Source organism: Gobio gobio (genome assembly GCF_949357685.1).
Source record: "Gobio gobio genome assembly, chromosome: 24".
In the NCBI taxonomy this organism is placed as follows: Eukaryota; Metazoa; Chordata; class Actinopteri; order Cypriniformes; family Gobionidae; genus Gobio; species Gobio gobio.
This window is the reverse complement of record NC_137120.1, coordinates 8,574,959-8,596,349: the sequence shown is the minus strand read 5'-3', so window position 1 is coordinate 8,596,349 and position 21,391 is coordinate 8,574,959. Positions and strand designations below refer to the sequence as shown.

The following is a 21,391-nucleotide window of genomic DNA, read 5'->3' as shown; positions in this document are numbered from 1 at the left end:
TGGTCTACGACGACCTGAAGTGCGCCATCCTTCAGCAAGTGGCTGATGGCCGACGGAAACGACATCGAGGGAATCATCGACCGTGTGGTGCTGGAGCAATTTGTCACGCGGCTTCCAAGGAAGACCGCGCAGTGGGTCCAGTGCCACCACCCGATGTCGCTGAACCAGGCCATCCAGTTGGCGGAGGACGGCCAGATGGTGGCGGGCCACGGGGTCGGCGAGCCCCTTCCTTCGGCACCAGTGTAATGAGGTTCGATGTTCTCTTGGGCAGGAAGGAAGAAGGCGGGGTCGGCGTGACTGGGACTTGCGACTTTCATTATGCAAAGCTTCTCAGATACAAACATAAGCAGCGCACGTGGGCGCATCAACACATAAACATTCACTCTAAACTTGTAACGTTGATCACTCAGGTTCCAAACGGTTTCTCTCAGGGAGGCAGCGTGCGCACAGTCCCAGTCCTACTCTCTCTCTCATCTCTCTCCCGGCAGCGGCTTATTTGCGGTCTCTCCATGCCAATTACTGCAATCAGAGACAGGTGTTCGTCATTTGCACTTGACCGACTTACCGACCGCTCGGCTCCGCTCTCTCTCTCCCGCTACAGACCTCGCAAAACCACGCCCCCTCCGCCACACTCTCTTATTTAGTTAAAATTATTCACATTTTCACAGATTCTGCATGGTTCACATACTTTTTCTTGCAACTGTAATGTGTAAACACGTCAATGTAATTGACCCGGAGATATTATAGCCTCACTTGGTGATGTCACCGGAGCGCACCTGCTACACAAGGCTATAAATAGATGAGCCCCATCACGTTCTGCTTTATCAGGGAACAGGGCTACAGTCAAGTAACCCGTATAACGGGAATACCCACCCCGCCTTGCTCAGAAGAGCACAAACTGGACACAGTCTATGAAGTTTCTCCTGATCCGGCGTTGCAAACGGCAGAAGATGCAGACCCAGGCGAGAGATAGCTTGCAAGCGTCTCCTCAAACTGAGGTATCTCCGCATAGCCACGTGATTTCGCACCCATGATAGTCGAAAAAGTTGAGGGCACAAAAATCCGCGAAGTATATGGTTTACTCCATGACTTAGATAGTTCGTCATGGAGGTCCTCAAAGAAAGGGAGAGACTGTGATGTTGTGGTCTCTCCCCCCTGCCACCGGACAGAAACCTATCCACAAGCGTACTGTGTTTGGGGATCTCTGATTCACAAGGCCAATCAAGCTGCAACCTGGCCACCGTGTGAGTAACCACCTATAATAATTCCTCGACGGATTAGCTATAGTGCGAGGAACGCTTAGAGAGTGGCTGCTCGAAATTCGCAGACCCAAGTGATAGATCATAATCGTCCCCCACGTGAGCTGAAGAAGCACCGGAGCACGTGAGGAAACGTATGGAACGTCCCAAATCCATACGGGAACCCCACGATTCAAGTGCGGGTGCGGACTGAAAGTAGCCAAGACGAGCACAAAGCATTTTGACTGTGAACAGCTCGCAATGCCCACACTCGTCTGACTCCAATCCAGCAACCGCATGCTCCTCCTCCAAACACACAAAGCAGTAATCGTGTGTATCCACGTCTGCCATCGCGCAAGAACATGGAGGAACACAACGCTTAGACTGCTGACTCATTTTCAACTGATTAGATTTATTTGAACTTGAACTCTTTTCACTGATGTTTGTAACAGAGATGAGAAAGAGAGAAATCTGCACACTGCAGTTGAAAACTAACTCCTACCAAAGAGTTTTGAAAGGTAGAGAGAGTTTTTGATGCACACCAACACAGAGTGGTCTGAAAACAAAAGACCTGAAGGGAAGCAGCTGGGGCTCATCTATTTTTGGTTCATGAGTAAAACATTTGTATGCTTTGTAGGCCCATTATTTGTTTCGACTGTGTGGGCGGCCTTGAAACGTTACTTTTAGCTTTATGTGATCTAAAACAACATTGAGGAAAATTGTATTCATTTTTATTTATTTTATTCTCAAAAGACCTAATAAGAAAAATATCAGATGCAACGTGTTCAGTTGCTATTACAAGCAGAATTGATCAGAATTGATTTAATAATAACATAATTTCTATTTCATGGAAAAAGCCAACCCCATTAAAATAACTAATACAGGCTATATGTAAAAAAATGTTGCTCAAGTTTTTATCGTAATAGTCTACTTTTGTATCTTAAGGCCCATAGGCTGTACTTTGGAATTATGAACTGAAGTTATGCAAAATATAACCTGATGAAGATATTGCTCGATTGTTTTATGGAGGTGATGGAGACTATCGTGATGTTCACTTGGACAATTACCAGCCCACGCTTCGCATATGATAATGAGCTCAGACGGGAACGAATAAAGCTACCTCTGGTTTCATATGTATTAGCCTACATAATCAGAAAATTATCTACACATTTCAAGCTTTCTATAGACATGTTTTGTCTATGTCTGTGAGGCAAGTTTTTCGCTGAGTTTCGGCAGAAAGCGCACATAATTTGTTCTCTATATTAATGTTTGTTTGTTTTTTCGCTATTATGAGTGTATACAAATAAAAGACTCTTTACAGTTTTGAAAAATATACCTTATCTGTAGGCTTGACCAAAACGACTGATTAAATATTTTAAGTTATAAACAAGAGAAGTGCGGACAAGAGAAGTGTGCTCTTTATATTGGCAAGAAATAGCCTATGCAACAGCCAGTATGAAGAAACACTATAGTAAACTAGACAAAAAAGTTGGCTTGAGAAAGCCGGACCAGAAAGTTTGAAGAAGTTTTAAAAGCTTAAAGTTTGAAGATTTTCAGTTTAAAGTAGTTTAAAGTCTGACGTGTTTGAGGTCAATACAGTCTATCAGAAAATAGATAGATAGATAGATAGATAGATAGATAGATAGATAGATAGATAGATAGATAGATAGATAGATAGATAGATAGATAGATAGATAGATAGATAGATAGATAGATAGATAGATAGATATAAATAGTCCGATAGATTTATCACGTTCTAGTATGATTTACCATAGTATAACATGATTTACCATAGTTTAACATGATTTACCTTGATTTACATTTACATTTATGCATTTAGCAGACGCTTTTATCCAAAGCGACTTACAACTTGGGGGTACAATAAGCGATTGGTCATGAAGAGTCGAGTGAACGCAACAAGTGCCTGAAATACTTAGTCCGTGTACATGATTTACCATGATTTACCATAGTTTAACATGATTTACCATGATTTACCATGATTTACCATAGTTTAACATGATTTACTATGTTCTAGCATGATTAACCATATTTTAACATGATTTACCATATGATTTACCATGATTTACTATGTTCTAACATGATTTACCAACATGATTTACCATGATTTACCATAGTTTAACATGATTTACCATAGTTTAACATGATTTACTATGTTCTAACATGATTTACCATAGTTTAACATGATTTACTATGTTCTAACATGATTTACCATAGTTTAACATGATTTACTATGTTCTAACATGATTTACCATAGTTTAACATGATTTATCATGATTTACCATAGTTTAACATGATTTACTATATTCTAGCATGACTTACCATAGTTTAACATGATTTACCATAGTTTACATGATTTACCATAGTTTACCATGATTTACCATAGTTTAACATGATTTACCATAGTTTACCATGATTTACCATAGTTTAACATGATTTACTATGTTCTAGCATGATTTACCATAGTTTAACATGATTTACCATAGTTTACCATGATTTACCATAGTTTAACATGATTTACTATGTTCTAACATGATTTACCATAGTTTAACATGATTTATCATGATTTACCATAGTTTAACATGATTTACTATATTCTAGCATGATTTACCATAGTTTAACATGATTTACCATAGTTTACATGATTTAGCATAGTTTACCATGATTTACCATAGTTTAACATGATTTACCATAGTTTACCATGATTTACCATAGTTTAACATGATTTACTATGTTCTAACATGATTTACCATAGTTTAACATGATTTATCATGATTTACCATAGTTTACCATGATTTACCATAGTTTAACATGATTTACTATGTTCTAACATGATTTACCATAGTTTAACATGATTTACTATGTTCTAACATGATTTACCATAGTTTAACATGATTTATTATGATTTACCATAGTTTAACATGATTTACTATATTCTAGCATGATTTACCATAGTTTAACATGATTTACCATAGTTTACATGATTTAGCATAGTTTACCATGATTTACCATAGTTTAACATGATTTACCATAGTTTACCATGATTTACCATAGTTTAACATGATTTACCATAGTTTAACATGATTTACTATGTTCTAGCATGATTTACCATAGTTTAACATGATTTACCATAGTTTACCATGATTTACCATAGTTTACCATGATTTACCATAGTTTAACATGATTTACCATAGTTTACCATGATTTACCATAGTTTAACATGATTTACCATAGTTTAACATGATTTACCATAGTTTACCATGATTTACCATAGTTTACCATGATTTACCATAGTTTAACATGATTTACTATGTTCTAGCATGATTTACCATAGTTTACCATGATTTACCATAGTTTAACATGATTTACTATGTTCTAGCATGATTTACCATAGTTTAACATGATTTACTACGTTCTAGCATGATTTACCATAGTTTAACATGATTTACCATAGTTTAACATGATTTACTATGTTCTAGGATGATTTACCATAGTTTAACATGATTTACTATGTTCTAGCATGATTAACCATAGTTCTGTCAGGTCCACTAAAGTCAAAAAACACAATAGACAAACATTTAGTAAAAAACTTTTAATTGCATATTTTGCAAAGATTTAGATTTGGCGGTATGGCTCTGTTCTAAATTCCACATCCTTTCATGAGCTCCATGAAAAGCCAAGACAGGGAACAGCAGCAGATTCTGGGGACGACCTCCCATTTAACTGGGAGGGCAAAGCAAATCCCCCATTTAGAACAGAGCATGCATCAATGACAACAGAATGACATGATTAAGTTAGCAATTTAAGGAGGAGCTGGGGAAGAGGTGGGTTGCAAAGCAGCGTGCAGCAGAAGCGTCCAAGCAGGCAGATTGAAGTGAAGCTGTGCTTAAGGCGCCCTGTTTGAGAGAAGCCAATTAAGAGCATAGGATCAGCTGAAACAGATCAGCTGAAAGAGGGGCGGAGTTAGAATTTCCCAATCAGCTGATAGCGGAGCTTGACTACGTGGCCTGCCAGAACTAACGCTGGCGCTTGATTTTAACATGATTTACTATGTTCTAGGATGATTAACCATAGTTTAACATGATTTACTATGTTCTAGCATGATTAACCATAGTTTAACATGGTTTACTATGTTCTAGGATGATTTACCATAGTTTAACATGATTTACCATAGTTTAACATGATTTACTATGTTCTAGCATGATTAACCATAGTTTAACATGATTTACCATAGTTTAACATGATTTACCATACGATTTACCATGTTCTAACATGATTTACCAACATGATTTACCATGATTTACCATAGTTTAACATGATTTACTATGTTCTAACATGATTTACCATAGTTTAACATGATTTACCATGATTTACCATAGTTCAACATGATTTACTGTTCTAGCATGGTTAACCATAGTTTAACATGATTTACCATATGATTTACCATGATTTACTATGTTCTAACATGATTTACCAACATGATTTACCATAGTTTAACATGATTTACTATGTTCTAACATGATTTACCATAGTTTAACATGATTTACCATAGTTTAACATGATTTACTATGTTCTAGCATGATTTACCATAGTTTAACATGAATTACAATAGTTTAACATGAATTACCATAGTTTAACATGATTTACCATAGTTTAACATGAATTACCATGATTTACCATAGTTTAACATGATTTACCATAGTTTACTAGAGTAAGATAGATAGATAGATAGATAGATAGATAGATAGATAGATAGATAGATAGATAGATAGATAGATAGATAGATAGATAGATAGATAGATAGATAGATAGATAGATAGATAGATAGAATTACTTTTTTGAGTAACTACCCCAACACAGAGCGGCGGTGTTGATTTGACACAGGGGATTTTGCTGTTTCTCATTTGCTACATGAATCCATAACTTAAAATATATATATCTTAGATCAAATTAGCGTAGAATCAACTTTGCATTGCTGTCTGTAATCACATCAAAGATCAGCCAAATGTCCATGTGTGTGTGTGTGTGTGTGTGTGTGTGTGGGGGGGGTGTTTTTAAAAGAAATGCTTTTACATTTCTTTAACTCATCACAAATTATACTATTATGTTAATACATTATTAACATAATAGTATAATTATATAATATAAAAAATACAATAATATATTGATAATAGCAAATAATTTGTATAATACTATAATAATAGCAATAGAATATTAAATATCAATTACAGAATATAGACAATAATATAAAATAATAAGTTAAATAGTGACTAGAGAATAGTACAATAATTTAACAGCGTAACTATCGCAAGTGGTATAATATAATAACAACAACAATAACAATAGCACATACAATGCAATATCAATTGCTGAATATACACACAATAATAAAAATAGTAAATTAAATAGTTACTGGTACAATAATAATATTATAGTATTGGTATTATAATAATAATAATAATAACAAAAGGCTATATTATCCATCAATCATCTCTAAACAGTCATTCTTTGTAGGGTCACCAGGGGTTAGAGTTAAAACTCTTTGAAAAGAACTGTTTTGCAGAGCTTTTTTCTTGTGTTGCCACTCTGTAGTGTCACGTTTGGCAATGTGCATCCTCAGTTTGTGAAAGACAGACACAACTAATGACAAGACTGAAAAATGATGGTTGTCAATTCCAAACTGTGTTTCCTGAATGTGCACATCTTCTGAACCAATCTCAGCTCTGACAAATTGATTGATCAAAGACACAGACCACCATCCAGTGAGGGCTCCGGGCCCCAGACCAGCGTCCAGTGAGGGCTCCGGGCCCCAGACCAGCGTCCAGTGAGGGCTCCGGGCCCCAGACCAGCCTCCAGTGAGGGCTCCAGCCCCAGACCAGCCTTTAAGTTTTTTCACTTGGGTTCAGCAAACTTGCCTTCAGTGGATAAATGTTACACCAACATAAAAGTTATAATAGATACATTAATTGTGCATTGTTTTTTTTTTAACATGATTCCCAATTATTTGTATTCACGATTTTATTGTATCTGTACACCCTTTACAGTTTTATTTCAATGTGCTAATTACCAATTCATTTAGTTTTTAATTCAATTTGAAGCAGATTTGTTACATGACAGCATTAAAGTTTCTTAAGGGTCAAGATCAAATGATCTGCATCTCTTGCGCTGCATCAAGCCATCCCATAATATCCGTGATCACTTAAATGAATGCACGGCTCAGATTAATTGTACAATGTGTGTAAACCTCCAATAAAATTATGAAGTAATTATTCCATCACAAATAAATATCTCAATCAAGTGGCTGTGTCTAGTATTATACACAACATTATTTTCAAATACATTTTTATATGATTATTATTATTTTAAAATATTAGGTTCAGTAAGGAACTCTTGTAATAAAGTAGCAGTGGCTGGGACAGATTTTAAGTATCAAGATGCAATCTAATCCTGTTCACATGAAATAAGCTGCTCCCGAGCAGGTTTAAGCTTACGGACCTGTTGCTATGACAGCAAGTCCAGGATGAGCATCGAAGAATCAAACAATCCAAGATCATGCCAAATCATCAACAATCAAATCCGGTTAGAGTTAGCGACGTATGAAGAATGGACCCCTGATAGCGACACAGTCTCATCCTGTGGTTCCACATTCCCTAAAAACCAAACACACACACACACACACCCACTCTTAAGGAATAGTTTACCCAAAAAATAATTTGCTTATAATCGTTGTGGCCTAATGGTTAGAGAGTCGGACTTGTAACCTGAAGGTTGCGTGTTCGAGTCTCAGGTCCGGCAGGAATTGTCGGTGGGGGGGGTGAATAACCAGCGCTCTTCTCCACCCTCAATACCACGACTGAGGTGACCCTTGAGCAAGGCACCGAACCCCCAACTGCTCCCCGGGCGCCGCAGCAATATGACTGCCCACTGCTCCGGGTGTGTGTTCACGGTGTGTGTTCACGGTGTGTGTGTGTGCACTTGGATGGGTTAAATGCAGAGCACAAATTCCAAGTAAGGGTCACCATACTTGGCCACACGTCACTTCACTTTCACTTAACTAATGTATGTGAGATGGTGGTCCAGTGGGTTAAACCATGGAACTGATATGCTGAAGGTTGCTGGTTCGATCCCAGCGGTCACCACCAGTGTGTCCTTGAGCAAGGCACTTTACTCCATGTTGCTCCAGGGGGATTGTCCCTGTAATAAGGGCACTGTAAGTCGCTTTGGATAAAAGCGTCTGCCAAATGCATAAATGTAAATGTAACTAATGTATTCACCCTAATAAGGCCATATACACATCTTGGCCTGATGGTGACTACCAGCAACGTTTCATATTTGGGTGAACTAGAGCTGCCCAATTCTGGAAATTTGTGATTCTGGAATCACGATTTTTTTGCTGTAATCCTACTTGTCAAAGGTTTAATAGACATAACCGAATAATTGTCATTTAAGAGTAAGATAGTGTAGGTGTTTGAATTAATATTCTTTTTAAAGGGATAGTTCACCCAAAAACGAAAATTTGATGTTTATCTGCTCACCCCTAAGGCATCCAAGATGTAGGTGTCTTTGTTTCTTCAGTAGAACACAAATAAAGATTTTTAACTCCAACCGTTGCTGTGTGCCAGTTGTATAATGCTTGTCAATGGAGTCTAATTATATTAGAGTAAAAAAACATGGACAGACAACTTCAAATTAAATTCTGCGGCTTAAGATGTCTTAAGACACGAAACGATCGGTTTCTGAGAGAAACCGAACGGTATTTATGCAATTATATATATATCTCATATCATATCAGACGAACGCTTTAGCTCTCCAGACTGCCATCACTTCCCGTGAGTGAGGTAAAAATTCCGGCCGGGTCATAGATATATACATAGATACCTCATTAGTGCCTACGTGGATCGCTCGAATGAGGAATCTACGTATACATGTCTATGACCCGGCCGGAATTTTGACCTCACTCACAGGAAGTGATGGCAGTCTGGAGAGCTGAAGACATACGTCTGATATGAGGTGATATATTTGCATAAATACAGTTCGGTTTCTCTCAGAAACCGATCGTTTCGTGTCTTAAGACATCAATGTGTCGTCACGAGCAACGGTGTTTAATTTGAAGTTGTCTGTCCATGTTTTTTTTACTCTTAACAGAATTAGTCTCCATTGACAAGCATTATATGAGTGACACACAGCAACGGTTGGAGTTAAAAATCTTCATTTGTGTTAAAGAAACGAAGACACCTACATCTTGGATGCCTTAGGGGTAAGCAGAAAAACATAACATTTTCGTTTTTGGGTGAACTATCCCTTTAATGATTAATCATGCAGCTCTTCCTTTAATACAGATATTGTCCCTTTTAAGATTATTTTTTTATTTATTATTTCTACATTTCTGAAATCCCTACCTAATGCTCGAATTGAATTGAAGAGGAGCTCCAAGTGACTAAATCCTGGCTAAATCGGCAAGTGCAGATGTACCGCTGAAATCGTAGCTGTTCAGGAATCATCAACTTCCCACTCTCCTCAACTCTTTGTCTTTGGGAAACCTTCAGTGTGTGAGAAAAGTTAGCTAGCCAACTAGTTAACTAACGTTAAGAGTCACAATGTCAGTCGCCTACCCGATGCGAGTACTTGTCATAAAAGTCGTTTTTAAGACAATTTTGATGAATATTTAGATTTCAGGAAATGTACTTTATAATATATAATATAAAGCTTAAATATAAATCATGTCAACTCATGTCTCAACTCAACAGCTAAGTTAACAAGCGACATCTCTAGCTATTTTAGTATGACTGACTCCGGTGGCCAACTAACGTCACTATTACTAATTATATAATAATTATATAATGATCAAAAATGTTCAGTCTTACTTCTGAAAGGTAATTCCCCACACACAGAGAAAAAGGGCGTCAAAATTGTACCTTTAGGGGTACAACAGCTTGTCGCTGGGGCAGTACCCTTAAAAGGACATATTTGTACCGGTTTTACTCCTAAAAGGTGCATATTAGTACCTTAGAGTACAAATACGTACCTTAAGGTCCTACTATGAACCTTTTTGTGGTAAAAAAGGTACAAATGGGTCCTTTTAAGGGTACTGCCCCAGCGACAAGCTGTTGTACCCCTAAAGGTACAATTTTGACGCCCTTTTTCTCTGTGCAAGACCTGCTTCCAATTGTGCAGCGATTTGTACAGCCCCAAGCAGCACATGCACAATCAGGCATTTTTCTCAATGTTATGAGAGTCATGGGAAAGTTGCCCTCCGCAATATGGCGGAGCCGTTGACGTACGATCCAGCGGCCAATAGGGCATCTATGTAACTATTATATATATGGGCTGAACTGTAAGTTGGTGTTGTTTTTCTCAGCGATGAGCACGAGAGTGAGTAAATGGACGATTGTTCATGAACTGCGTCTCTCCGGTAATTTATTTTATCCTTTCGAGTGTGTGTCACGCAAAGTTAACGAACCCGACTTTACAATATCATCTATCACTAAGAACATTTTATTTTCACTTGGTGTAAATAGCATCTATCTCTATATGCACTTAGTGTAAATAGCAATTATCACTGCGGAAATATGCTGTTTTCACTGAGTGTAAATAGCTGCTGCCTTCTTTTATCATTTTATTATTTTTCTAGGAATATTGAGAAGGTTGATGTTTAACTTTCAAAATAGAACGAGGAGGAGGGTAGTGAATGACATCGCAGGTCACTACAGACCCGAGTTATGTGTTTAAGGCTTAAAGGAGAAGAAAATGGAAAGCTCCTTTTACTCTGGTGTGCCTTCAGTCTTGTTGTGCCCTAATGTTCACAATGAGCATTCATTGTAAATCTCTGAAAATACATTGCTGTATGAATGCACAAATATATGCATAGGGAAAGGGGGCATTAAGAATCAGGATGTGAGTTGTGTGTTTGTCTGATATGTGATTGTGTAAATCAGTGATGTTCTTATGCTGGTTGTTTGCATGTGTCATGTATTATATTTAGAATTTTCTTCATAATCTTTTTGATCTGAAGAAAAACATTCACAGCACTTTTTTCTGTTGTATATTTTCCCATTATCCCAAAAGTGAAAAGATTAACTGTCCTTTTCTTCTTCAGGTGTGTCTGGTGATGCTGCAGATGAAGTGTTAGTGTTTGTGATGGAGGGACATTCAGTCACTCTACACACTGGTGTTCAAAGAAACAAACAGGACAGAATTAGATGGTATTTTAATGACATACTCGTAGCTCAAATAAATGGAAATCAGAGTAAAACCTGTACAGATGTTCAGTGTAATGAAGGTAATGAGAGATTCAGAGACAGACTGAAGCTGGATCATCAGACTGGATCTCTGACCATCACAAACACCAGAACCACAGACTCTGGAAAATATCAACTAAAGATCTTCAGCAGAAGCGGCAACAGTGAAAAGATCTTCAGTGTTTCTCTCACTGGTGAGTCATTTAATGAATGTTTAAAAGCAGGTTAAATGAGGAACTGCTGCACTGTAAAAAAAAATTTGTTCACTCAACTTACATTTTTTAGTTATCTTTTTGCTTTGACTCAGTTAAGTTTTATTAACTTAATCTACAAAGTATTTTCAACTTAAAAAGTTTAGTTGATATAGGTAAAATAGTTGACCCAACAACTTATTTCAAGTAACTTGTACTTGCAAAGTTTAGTTGAAATATGAAAACTTACATTTTCAAGTTATCTGTACTAAACTTTTTGTTCATTGAACTTAATTTGGTATATTTTCTCAACTTGTAATAGCTCATTCAACCAAATAAATAAACAAACACATTTTCCATATAAACATATTTTATATTTTATTGTCCCTTACAAATCAATACATGGACAACATTAACATATTCAAAGGATTAGAATAAAATAAAAAAAACAGAATGAAACAGAAAAATGAATTTTCTGAATATTTGTAAATACAAACTAAAAACTAGAATATAGAAATGAGAGAAATAAATTACAGACATTTTTTTTCTCAAATAAAACAAATAATGAATCTGTCAAATAAAATTCAATAATATTGCAATTGCGTTTTAAAGGTGAACATTTATTTGAATGCATGGAATGCGTAGGTTATTCATGTGAAAAAAAACATTAAGTGTCAGTTCACACAAAAATTCAAATACCATTATTCACCCTTATGTCATCCAAAAACTGGCTTAAAGGGTTAGTTCGCCCAAAAATTAAAATTCTGTCATTAATGACTCACCCTAATGTCGTTCCAAACCCATAAGACCTCCGTTCATCTCCAGAACACAGTTTAAGATATTTTCGAGAGCTTTCTGTCCTTCCATTGAAAGTGTATGCACACTCTACAGTCCGTGTCCAGAAAGGTAAGAAGAAAGGTATGAAAAACATCATCAAAGTAGTCCATGTGACATCAGTGGGTTAGTTAGACTCTTTTGAAGCATCGGCAATACATTTTGACATATTGAATCCCGCTGCTGACGTAAGACGCTGTGGACTCGTGAACGCGGATTCAAACAAACGCGGAAGAGAAGACAATGCTGGATAAAGTCGTAGTTTTGTTATTTTTGGACTAAAATGTATTGCCGATGCTTCAAAAGAGTCTAACTAACCCACTGATGTCACATGGACTACTTTGATGATGTTTTTCATACCTTTCTTCTTACCTTTCTGGACACGGACTGTAGAGTGTGCATACACTTTCAATGGAAGGACAGAAAGCTCTCGGACTAAATCGAAAATATCTTAAACTGTGTTCCGAATATGAACGGAGGTCTTACGGGTTTGGAACGACATTAGGGTGAGTCATTAATGACAGAATTTTCATTTTTACGTGAAATAACCCTTTAAAGGGTTCATTAATTACTCACCCTTATGTCGTTCGACACCCGTAAGACCTCCGTTCATATTCGGAACACAAATGAAGATATTTTAGTGTAAAGGCCTGTTCACACCGGGACGATTTTCGCACGCGTTTATCGCCGACGTTTAACGCCTCGGGACTAAACAATGGGCGCCAATGTGAGTGTTCACACCGACGCGCAAAACGCCAGGCGTAAAAGCGTCATTTTTAAAAAAACGCCTCGGGTTCGTTTTTTATTTTGACGCGGCGCGTAAAAAACTGTCCGACCAATGAGATCGGCGCTTTTGTTCACGTGCCTGGAGCTGCTGAAGTGACAGTAAAACACGACTTGGTGGCGCTCGAGCACAAAACGGTCTTGCCGAGCACACATTGATACGACGAAGAAGTAGTAAGTAGACAAAGAAGAAGATGAACTGCTAATGCTGCTTGCCAGTTAGCAAAAAGTGTGTGAATGGTTTTGTCCATATACATAATATGTCTATGGTTTTGGCAAGCACGTAAATACTGTCTCTCTTCTCCTTCTGTGTGACAAGCGAGTGTCAGAGGCTTAAAGTGCCGCAGCACCATCTTGTGTACCGGGAGCGCATCGACTGAATGTGCACGTTCACTCGGCGCAGCGCCAGTGAAAATCGCTTGGGTGTGAACACTCAAGACGCGCCGAAAAACGGCACGAAAAACGCCGGCGATAAGCGCGCGCGATATTCGTCCCGGTGTGTACAGGCCTTAAAGCTGATGGCTGAGAAAGGCTTCAGATAGGCCTCCATTGACATTCAGTACACTTATACTCCCAAGACCGATAAAAGGCACTTAAAATGTCGTTACAAAGTCCATCTCACCACAGTGACTCTACAATAATCTTACGATGCGACGACAATAGTTTTTGTGCGCAAAAAAAAAAATCAACATAACACCTTTATCCAGCTTGTTACTGTCTTCCGTGTGTGCCTCCACGACGCATGCGCGAGAATATGACGTAGCGCCAGCGTTCGGGAATCCATGAAATGCACACTTAAGCCCCATTTTGAGAACTACGCCGAGACCTAAAGCACGATCAATGTAGAATCCAACAGCTTAGACACGCGCGTCTTCCTCTGCTTGTAAATAAATCGCTTCTGGGTCATGTGTCCGAACGCCAGATCTACGTCATATTCTCTCGCATGCGTCGTGGAGGCACACACGGAAGGCAGTAACAAGTTGGATAAAAGGTGTTATTTTGATTTTTTTTGCGCACAAAAACTATTGTCGTCGCATCGTAAGATTATTGTAGAGTCACTGTGGTGAGATGGACTTTGTAACGATGTTTTAAGTGCCTTTTATCGGTCTTGGGAGTATAAGTGTACTGAATGCCAATGGAGGCCTATCTGAAGCCTTTCTCAGCCATCAGCTTTACACTAAAATATCTTCATTTGTGTTCCGAATATGAACGGAGGTCTTACGGATCTCGAACGAAATGAGGGTGAGTAATTAATGACAGAATTTTCATTTTTGGGTGAACTAACCCTTTAAGGTTTTCTTTTGTTGGAAGAAAAATTTAAATATGTTTAATGAAATCTGTGAGCTTTCTGTCCCTTCTTTAACAGCCTACGCAACTAGCACATTCAAGGTACTGAAAAGACATACTTAAAGTAATCTAAGTGATTTCAGTGGTTTAACCTCAGTTTTATTAAGCATTGTGAGTGTTTCATTGCATGTTAACAAGAGCATAACAGCACATGCTTCTTGTGTGTACGCGAATGCAGACACTGTTGCATGTAAATATATAAACCACTGGAGTCACTTGGATTACTTTAAGATATTTTTTTACTATCTTTGCAGACCTTGAATGTGCTAGTTCCATAGACTGTCAAAGAAGGGACAGAAAGCTCACAGATTTCATTAAAAATATCTTCCTTTATAATTCAATTCAACTTTTTTTTTCGGTAAACTAACACTTTTCACATTAATAATACCCCTTTAACATCTTGAAAAAACAATGAAAATGGATGTCAGGCCATTGATGCAGAGAACTGTAAAATGCAAACACAGGCTCTTGGTAGAAAAACATAACACCTTACCTCCACAACATCTTCAATTCAACAGTGTATTTTTAAGGGAGTGCACTCTTCCACTGCAGGTATCGGCTCCAATGTCCATCAACAGCCTCTGAATCACCTCAAAAGTGTATCTGAGGTTTTTTGGGTAGTTTATGTTCATATACGCATTTGGTACGTCACCAAGTCCTCGCAGAACAACTGCTTCCTCGATGACAAGGGACACATCACTGGGGTTGCAGGGAATGGGATCCGTCACATCTTCCACCACTGTGATGATTCCAAGAGTCATGCCCCTGATCATGTTCCTCAGAATCTGTGTGCTGTATTAAAAAAATTACAAACTTCAAAATGTGCTTTCACAATCAAAGACTTAAACACAACATTATTACACCAAATCTTAATTACCATAAGTCAACAAATCATATATTTTTGTATATTTTTCACACATTCTCCATCCACATACTTAGAAATAATACATTAACTTCAACTACTCAACTGCCTCCAGCGTGCCTCCTTACTTTCCACATACCTCACAGATCTTTATGAATTGTGATGGATTTTCACGCATGAACCATGGCAGCCCCTGCAGTACTGCAACCCTCTTTCGTTGATTTGATGCCTCCCCCTAAAGAAAAAAATGTTTACTTATAACTGTTGTTAGAAGTTGATTTACTGATCTGAGGCCTGTTTCATTGAAGCCAGTTTCAGTGTTTATTTAGTTTTAGTGTTTTTCCTTCGTTCTTCTTCAGGACACAAATTAAGATATTTTTGATGAAAGCAGAGAGCTTTCTGACCCAACTACGAACTACTACATTCAAGGCCCATAAAGGTACTAAGGACATCGTTAATTGAGTCCATGTGACACCAGTAGTTCAAGTGTAATGTTGTGAAGCCACAAGAATAATTTTTGAGCGCAAAGAAAACAAAAATAATGACTCTGTTCAAAAATGTTTGCTCTTCCATATCAGTCTTTGACACACAGATACAAGAGTGCCACAACGCATGTGTGTACATTCCTCTGCTTGTAAACAAGGTGCAGCACATCTGGGTTCTACTTCATTTTGTGGTACTCTTGTGAGCGCACGTCGTCTGACACGGAAAAGAAGAAATGGTTGAATAAAGTCAATATTTTTGTTTTATTTTCACACATACAGTATTCTTGTAGCTTCATTAAGTTAAGGTTGAACCACTGATGCCACACAGACTATTTTATAGATGTCCATAATACCTTTCTGGGCCTTGAAACTTGCTAATTACATTGCTGTCTATGAAGGGTCTGAAAGGTTGTGGATTTCAATCCAAATATCTTAATTTGTGTTCCGAAAAAGGTCTTGCAGGTTTGGAACGACATGAGAGTGAGTAATTATTGGCAGAACATTAATTTTTGGATAAACTATTCCTTTAAACTGATAGAATTAAGTCAAATACTATACACTGTGAATAAATGGAGGAATTTTGCATATTCATAGTACTGTACACTAAATGAAGCAAGGGTATAAAAAGTTACAATCAAGCTACAATATTTTAAATGATTAGATCACTTTAAAATGAAGATGACCTCATGATTTACTCAAGTCATGAAGATAATCTATGTTTACTGTATCTGTCCCTATTAAATAAACTATAAATAAATAAATAAATAAGTCATCCTAGGGGTATATGACATTTTTCTTTCAGACGAACACAATCAGAGTTATATTAATAAACACTCTGATGCTTACAAGCTTTATAATGGCAGTGAACTGCAACCAACAGTTATAAGCTCATAAAAGTGCTCCACACGGCTCGGGGGTTAATAAAGGCCTTCTAAAGCAAAGCGATGCGTTTGTGTAAGAAAAATATCCATAATTAATTCTACTTGCACATAAAACTTATGCAATTTGTGACGTCGGAAGTAGCGTAGTGCGTTATGGCGTAGACTAAATATCAGCAGTATGTCGCATTACTCGCATAAGTTGCGCTTTAGACTTAAGTCAAATCCATATGTTTGTTTGGCCGGAAGCTAGTTATTAAATATGGATATTTTTCTTATACAAAACTCATCGCTTTGCTTCTGAAGGCCTTTATTAACCCACCAGAGCCGTGTGGAGCAGTTGATGGATGTATTTACTTTTTTAAGCTTATAACTGATGGTTGTAATTAACTGCCATTATAAAGTCCGGAAGCATCAGGGTGTTTTTTAATACAACTCTGATTGTGTTCGTCTGAAAGAAGATTGTCATATACACCTAGGATGACTTGAGGGTGAGTAAATGGGGGAAAATCATGGGGCAATATTCATTTTTGGGTGAACTAATCCTTTGAATACTTCTGCATTAACAAATTAACTTCAATATTTGCAACAAAAATTATGCTGGACAAATTATACAGTTCAACGTGAATGCCGCAGCACAGAGTCGGACAGATTGTTTATGGTTCCTGGCCAAATGTTTTTTCTAGAGCAAACTCAGTTCTAAATGAACACACACAGTCTTTATAGATGCAGGGAAGTGGACAATTACTTGCGTGATGGCAGTGCTTCACCTTGTAGTGCCTTATGAAAATGCGTTGATTGGTTGTTGTGAAATGGCATAACTTGCAGCTCCACTTCATTGGTCGAGCTTGCTGCACTGCCTTAAGTAATTCTATGAAGAAAAGAAAAATTATGTCAACCAACATTTAATAAACAGAGTACACAAATCAAGATTAGAGTAATAGAACTACAGTAATAGTGTCTCACAAAATTTCTTGATATATATTTATTGACATGTATTTATAAAATCAAAAATGTAATGTTACAGAGCTGTTTTATTTCCTCTAAACGATCATATTAAACTACATTTGAGTGTGAGGAATGTTAGTTTTTTTACTGTTAGCTTGGTGGCTGTCTGAGACACTTGCACTAAGATAGATCAACATTAGAATTTATTAATAAAAGCTATACTTTTCTATCCATCCTAAATTGTTGAGGTGAATATGACCAAAACCTTATTTCACGGTAAGAGACATTTTATTTGTTAATATGATTGACAGGCCAGTTTAAACGGTGACAGGATGGACCAGATGGATCTAAACAACATTGTCCATTAAAGATGCAGTTATAACGTATATCTCAAAGCTTGACTACTTGTACACAGAAGCGTTCATAAGAGTACATGATTTTAGGGAACAGTGTAGTTTGGCGAAACACGGACACGTAAGCATTTCACCATAGTTTTTGGGAAAACACGGTGAAACTAGACAGCTGAACAACTGTTCAGTTATGGAGCATTCCGGTTTGAACACCGGAGGATTCGTGATAATCCTGCCGCACCACTCAGTTTCACATTAAATTACATTATATTTGTCAGCTCGTTGATATCATACTCACGCGTCGAAGCTGCTTTGCCTGTATGGTGATTTATGTTAGACTCGCTGATTTGGCGGAAAGAACTTGAACACGACAGTGATTATGAACGCGCGTTGTGCCATTCATCCCTATCACGTATTTCTCAAAAAAAAAAAAAAAAAACTGAATTCGGTGTCATTTGAATAACGTTAAATAAAAAATTTGGGGGATCGAAATATCCTCCGAATTAAATTTTAACGTCTAGCCACGTGCCTATTTGGCATCTAAATGAAATAATGTTGCATGATAAATAAAAGGAAAACAAGTAATAATTGACTAGTTTTATAGATTTTAACAATAGTTTGCTAACTATCAACTACATAAATGGCCAAACTGGGTTAGAAACGGTCCAAAGTGATAGTTAATAGTTAAGCTTATATAGCTTCTTAATATAGAAACGTTGATATGTAAACAATACATGGATGGTTACTTCATATATGTCATTTTACAAGTTATTACACCAATATGAACGAATATTTACTTACCAGATTTGATGATGATGATGGGAGGATTATATCATCTGCTGATAAACTCGATCCTGCATGGATGAACGAGACCTGTTTCCCGCTTCACGTGATCTCGCGATAAATAATGAGAACTTATATACTAACTTACTTAGCATACTTACTTATGTTCTTAAGTTGAGGTGACACATACTCTAGTTAAGTCAACTTACAGACTAGTTGAGACCGTGAAAACGTAACATGTTAAGTTGAACTAACAAATCCAGAAACTGCAAGTTGTATTAACTTACAAAATTACGTTGAAATAACTAAGATGCGGAATTATTTTTTACAGTGTGGGCTGGCATTGACTAGCCTCCTATGGCTATAGTCCTCATGGGAGTAATTAAGACTCCCACCTTAAGACTTTTAATAATTTAATAAAAATAACTGTTTTGAAGCTATCCATTGAGTTCTGACTTCTTTGTGGGATACGGTTTGCTCCTCAGAGTATAGAAACGAGTGGTGGCAGGCCACAATTGTACATAAAATAGCATTGAATCTGTTAAAGAATGATTACTCAAAATAATAAATTGCTCTCATTTGTTTTTCTTAAGTTAAACTGAACATTCGAAGTAGACAGAACTTTTTTCTCAGGCTGCTGTGTGTTTATAAAACTAATTTGTAATGGCAAGAAAAACAAAACAAAATCTGATCAGGTGTTCATGGTTATGTTTTCAAATGCTTTGTTAGCTAACTGCGTACATTTCTGAAATACATAATTTACACAACTCTAAATTGTAATGTAGACACATGCATGTAAAGCTGCTTTGAAAAGATATGTATTGTGAAAAGCGCTACACAAATAAATGTGAATTGAATTGAAAGTAATGACCTGATAGATCTAAGAGTCTAAAGGCCTGCTTACATCTGGTCACTGGTTTTTATTTTATTTTATTTTATTTTATTTTAACTCTTCCATTTACACTTGGTCACATAAATGAAAAAGTGTATTCGATTTGTATTTGTTTTGCCGTCTTCGCAAAACGAATTTAAATCTGATCTTCAATTCCTGCAATATGCAAATTTCACGTCAACGAAAGCAACAGATATGATCTTCATTTTATTTATCATCAGCTAATTTCAAGATCAAAGACTGCAATAGGAGGGTGAGCAGCAGCACTGTAAAAATGTATATGATCAATAAGTTATGACAACATATGTTTTTACATTTCTTTAACTCATCACAATAAGTTAAGTCCTTTAGTCCACTCAGTTGACTGTCTTGTGTTGTTTGTGGCTTACCACACTGTTTTGGTTCACCTTCGTTTGCTTTATAGTTTTGTATTTTGTTCTTTTGTTTGATTTAATAAATGTAAGCAGCTTTGAGCTTACAAAGATCCGCTTTTCCTCTAATCTTCATCAAAACGTGACACGTCATTTAGCCTATAATCCTTTCACACATTTATTTTATTAGTAAAACTTACACAATATGTACACTGTAAAAAAAAAAAAATCCCGTAAAAAAGGCAGTAGAGTTTCCAGACGGATTCCGTCAAAAAAAGTTATTTTATAAACCTGCTCTGTCCATCTACAGTAAATTACTTTTAAAATATAGTTTTTCTATGTACAATAACTAATTTATAAAAAGGCAGTAAGCACATAAATTCAAAAACAAATGTTTTCATATTTACATTTTTACAGAACCACTCACAACTTCAACCTCTAAATTAAGGCCTACTTATACATAAAAAATAGCAACCTTTACAGCCAATTTCTGTTAAATTTATAGTACAGAATACATTTGATCAAAGGAACCTGCACATTTATAGTATTAGTCATTTTACATAACATATTATATTTCAAGTTACTTGAATTATAGGAAATACAAGCTTAGTATATAATTTAGAATATGCAAAAAATATCTACACCACTGTAAAAAAAAAACCCGTAAAAAAACGGTAAATCTCTGGCAGCAGAGTTTCTAGACGGATTCCATCAAATTACAGTAAAAAACATTTTCACAAAATTACATGCAATAAACTGTAAAAAAAAAATCTGTTTAAAATGCCAAGTATTTCTATAGTCCTTTTTTTTGTTATGGAGTTTCTTTCTCCCAAAAGATCCTCCAGCATCTGTTGGTTTGTGTTTCAGGTTTGTATGCTGCTGAACGAGATGAAATGAAGAGAAAGACTGTGAACGAGGGAGAATCTGGTGAGTTTCGTTTAGTCATTCAATGCATTTGGCAGTGTAAACACCCTTACAGTGGAAATCTCTTTCTTTAGTATCTTGATGACTTGAGAGGGATGCTAATGATTAATTGATGATTGTTTAATTGTCATTAATAATGTAATTGAAGAAACTGGTCGATCAATCGATCTGTTGCTGTTGCTGTTGCTGCAGCTGCTGGTGTGAAAAACAGGAGCTACAGAAAGGCAAGTATTACCAACATGCAGTGTA

At 36.7% G+C, this 21,391-nt stretch overlaps 1 protein-coding gene across 1 annotated transcript in view; it reads left to right on the top strand.

Annotated features, from left to right (window-relative positions):
• LOC307120300 (uncharacterized protein) overlaps positions 1-21,391 on the top strand; it is a 33,491-nt gene that overhangs the window by 9,443 nt on the left and 2,657 nt on the right. The window contains exons 3-5 of the mRNA XM_079807280.1: positions 11,353-11,688; positions 21,086-21,145; positions 21,291-21,366. Of these exons, the coding sequence (XP_079663406.1) occupies positions 11,353-11,688; positions 21,086-21,145; positions 21,291-21,346 (452 nt within the window). The 3' untranslated portion in view covers positions 21,347-21,366. The remainder of the gene's footprint in view (positions 1-11,352; positions 11,689-21,085; positions 21,146-21,290; positions 21,367-21,391) is intronic.